Source organism: Aplysia californica, unplaced genomic scaffold (genome assembly GCF_000002075.1).
Source record: "Aplysia californica isolate F4 #8 unplaced genomic scaffold, AplCal3.0 scaffold00662, whole genome shotgun sequence".
Classification (NCBI taxonomy): Eukaryota; Metazoa; Mollusca; class Gastropoda; order Aplysiida; family Aplysiidae; genus Aplysia; species Aplysia californica.
The window spans coordinates 203,753-207,282 of NW_004797932.1; the positions used below are offsets into that span (position 1 = coordinate 203,753).

At 39.7% G+C, this 3,530-nt stretch overlaps 1 protein-coding gene across 1 annotated transcript in view; it reads left to right on the forward strand.

Annotated features, from left to right (window-relative positions):
• Positions 1–3,530, forward strand: part of LOC101845879 (vitamin D3 hydroxylase-associated protein) — a gene marked incomplete at both ends in the record, with an annotated part of 31,435 nt that overhangs the window by 19,366 nt on the left and 8,539 nt on the right. The window contains 2 exon segments of the mRNA XM_005108127.2: positions 528–653; positions 1,653–1,759. Coding sequence (XP_005108184.2) covers positions 528–653; positions 1,653–1,759 — 233 coding nt within the window.

Genomic DNA, 3,530 nt, shown 5'->3' on the forward strand with positions numbered 1-3,530 from the left:
TTCTGGGGGGGGGCGGGGGTGGGGGGGAGAGAGAGAGAGAGAGAGAGAGAGAGAGAGAGAGAGAGAGAGAGAGAGAGAGAGAGAGAGAGAGAGAGAGAGAGAGAGAGAGAGAGAGAGACTTCATCCTACTTTATGAGTCCTCAGTTGGTATGATGCTGGATATGGAAGGGATGGGCCTGGTTCAAATTCCAGTGGGATGTCTCGCCTCATATATAACCTTATATTGTGTTGATCGTGATAGGGGCATCAGAACTATACAGTGACCAAAACTTAATCCTACTTCATCAAACAGAAACTTATGAGATTGCTGGAAATACAAACTAATTTTTTCAAGTAGTATCGATCCAGATATTGACACTTCTTAATTAATTTGACTAAAATCGTAGTGGCAATACAGATGCAGATAGTAACTCTTTATCTTTTTTATTGCTGATTTCGTCCTTGTGCTGGTACAAAATGTTACCCAGGTTTACCCACTTAAACCGTAGTTGCTTTTTGAGGGTTTTTTTGACGGTTCTTTTGTGCAGGAGTTTGAAAAAACTGATCGTCTCCGCATCGGCTACTTCACTTTTGACGGGGTCAGCAAGTGTCAGCCTTCAAATGTCCGTGCTGTGATGGAGGCAAAGTCTGCGCTGGAAAAGGAGGGTCATGAGGTAGATCAGAGTTGTTTTTTATATTACTGAATTGTGGTATTATGTCGATCAGAGTTGTCCTATATTCATCATCATCATTGCCTTTCTCACCCTGGATCAGGATATAGGCCACGAACAAACACTTTCTACCTTTCCCTATCCCGGGCTAGTCGCTTGATGTCACTCCATGTCTTCCCACTTTTCTGTACATCCATTTCCGTTACTCTTCTCGAGGTTCCACATGGTCTTTCTCTTGATCTTTTACCCTGTGGGTTCCAATCTAACACTTTCCTTGTTTATGATGCTACTTGACTTCCTTAAAATGTGTCCAGTCCCTGTCTTCCTATATTACTTGATTGTTATTATGTAGATCAGAGTTGTCCTATGTTACTGAATTGAAGAATTATGCAGGAGCTGGTAGAACTGTTGGTGTCAGGCTCTGTGTAGCCGCCAAATTAGAAAAAACCTTTTTTTTGGTCTAAAATGACACAGACCGAAGGGCTAGAACCCAAATGGCCGCTGGATCGGAAAAGTAAAGTAAAAGTAAGTAAAAGTCTAAAATGATGCTTTTACGTATGTACCTGTTGGTTGTAAAGTGTATAGAGCATGCTGTAGAGCGTGAATATAATGTGCTATATTAATGAAATTATTATTATTTTTATTATTAGTGTTATTATTATTACAATTCGTAAACATCTGACACACAATTTTGAGCAATTATGGTACCCAAACTTTTCTTAAATCAATATTCACATATTCATGCACTTGCACAGAGTCAGACATTGACAATATTTGGGGGCTTTTTTTTCCACAGTAACTAACAGGAAATTCAGAATAAGACATTGAAATCTTCGTGTGGAGAGGATAGTCAAATAAAGCTAACAAGCTACTAGTGGTAACATACATCTTCCACATAAGGCTTTGGTAGAAAAATGGTTTCTGCTTTACAATAACATGACATTTTGACGTCAGTTCCTTGCCTTCTTTCGTTACTCTGTTCTCTGTTATTTTGTTTTTCAGCTTGTTCCGTTTGATTTCCCCACGTTAATGGGACGGGCCTATCCTTCAGCAGACTATTTCGTTCGGCTAATGGTCGCTGATAGAGGTCTAAGGCTGGCGAAAATATTGTAAGTGAATTATTTTCTGTAAACTTTGAATGTCTATTTTTTCCTTTTTCTGGAATGTTGTATCATGTTAATATTTTTGAAAGAATCTTCTTGCAACGAAAGATATTTCTTTTGGGATTTCCGAAAATTCTTAAAACATTTTTATTTTGCTTTGTTTGCCTGTGATTTTTCCTTTTGTCCTGGCTACAAATAGAAAATGTTGTGAAAATATCTACTTTTGTCCTGGCTATAGATAGAAATGTGAAAATATCTACTTTTGTCCTGGCTATAGATAGAAAATGTTCTGAAAATATCTACTTTTGTCCTGGCTATAGATAGAAATGTGAAAATATCTACTTTTGTCCTGGCTATAGATAGAAAATGTTCTGAAAATATCTACTTTTGTTGCAAATTATTTATAATTTTCTACAAGTACAAGGCTCGCTCTGTGTAATTTACATTTCCCTGATGTCATTTTAGTGGGAGGTTGGAAACCAGTGGGTGGTCTTACTTCTTTACCCTCTCTTTGTCTATCAGCCATACTTTTTCTTCGCAAAAAAAAAAAAAAAAAAAAAAAAATAAAAAAAATATGACCATGGTGTTGCTATACTTCTCTTTACTGTAACTAAAGTCAGAGGCAAAGCGTCTATTTGATAAAATAATCACTGCTTCCCTTCCTAATTTTGACAGATTGTCGCTGTCAAGTTCACCCATAAGCGTAAACCTCATATATAAAATGTAAAAAGACGTTCATAATCACCAATGAACAGTATGCCTAACGTTCAAAACGGTTTCATTGCCACAGAAATAGCCTGTTCCCCTCTTTCGGGCCACTTCATAAGCAGTCACAAGCTTTAAGTAAGCTTAAAAGTGAGGCTAGAAGATGGTTTCATAGGACTGCACCAAGTAGTTATCACCTTCTGTACCAGTTCTTGCCCACCTTGGTGATATCACCCCCTCGTGGGCAGTTTGGCTGTTTTGGTGGGTGGTGGGTGGTGGCTGGTGGGGATCACCCAGTTAGTGACAGGTGATATTTAACGCCCTGCTTGAAAATACACGTAGGTGAACGGTATGAAAATTTGAGCCTCTTAACCCTACCCCTACGCCCTGGGGTCATTTTGTACCCCCGGGGTTGTATTCTTCCCATCACATTTTGGAATACTTCTAGTACAAAGATCTTTTAGAAACTTTCAGTATTTCTCAAAACATCATTTTGACAGACTGCTATGCAAAGTATATGGATCGGATTAACGGTAAATTTTCTCTTTAGAAAGTGGTGGCACAGAGTTCCCCATGCCATATGGATATGATAGTAAAACACGACGTACGGATACGGTTAAGTGGTGGCACAGAGTTCCCCACGTCGTATGGATACGAAAGTAAAACACGACGTACGGATAGGGTTAAGTGGTGGCACAGAGTTCCCCACGTCGTATGGATACGAAAGTAAAACACGACGTACGGATAGGGTTAAGTGGTGGCACAGAGTTCCCCACGTCGTATGGATACGATAGTAAAACACGACGTACGGATAGGGTTAAGTGGTGGCACAGTCCCCACGTCGTATGGATACGATAGTAAAACACGACGTACGGATAGGGTTAAGTGGTGGCACAGAGTTCCCCACGTCGTATGGATACGAAAGTAAAACACGACGTACGGATAGGGTTAAGTGGTGGCACAGAGTTCCCCACGTCGTATGGATACGATAGTAAAACACGACGTACGGATAGGGTTAAAGATGTCAAAAGTGGAAGCTGGCTATTTAAAGGTTGACAAACACTGTTGTGTA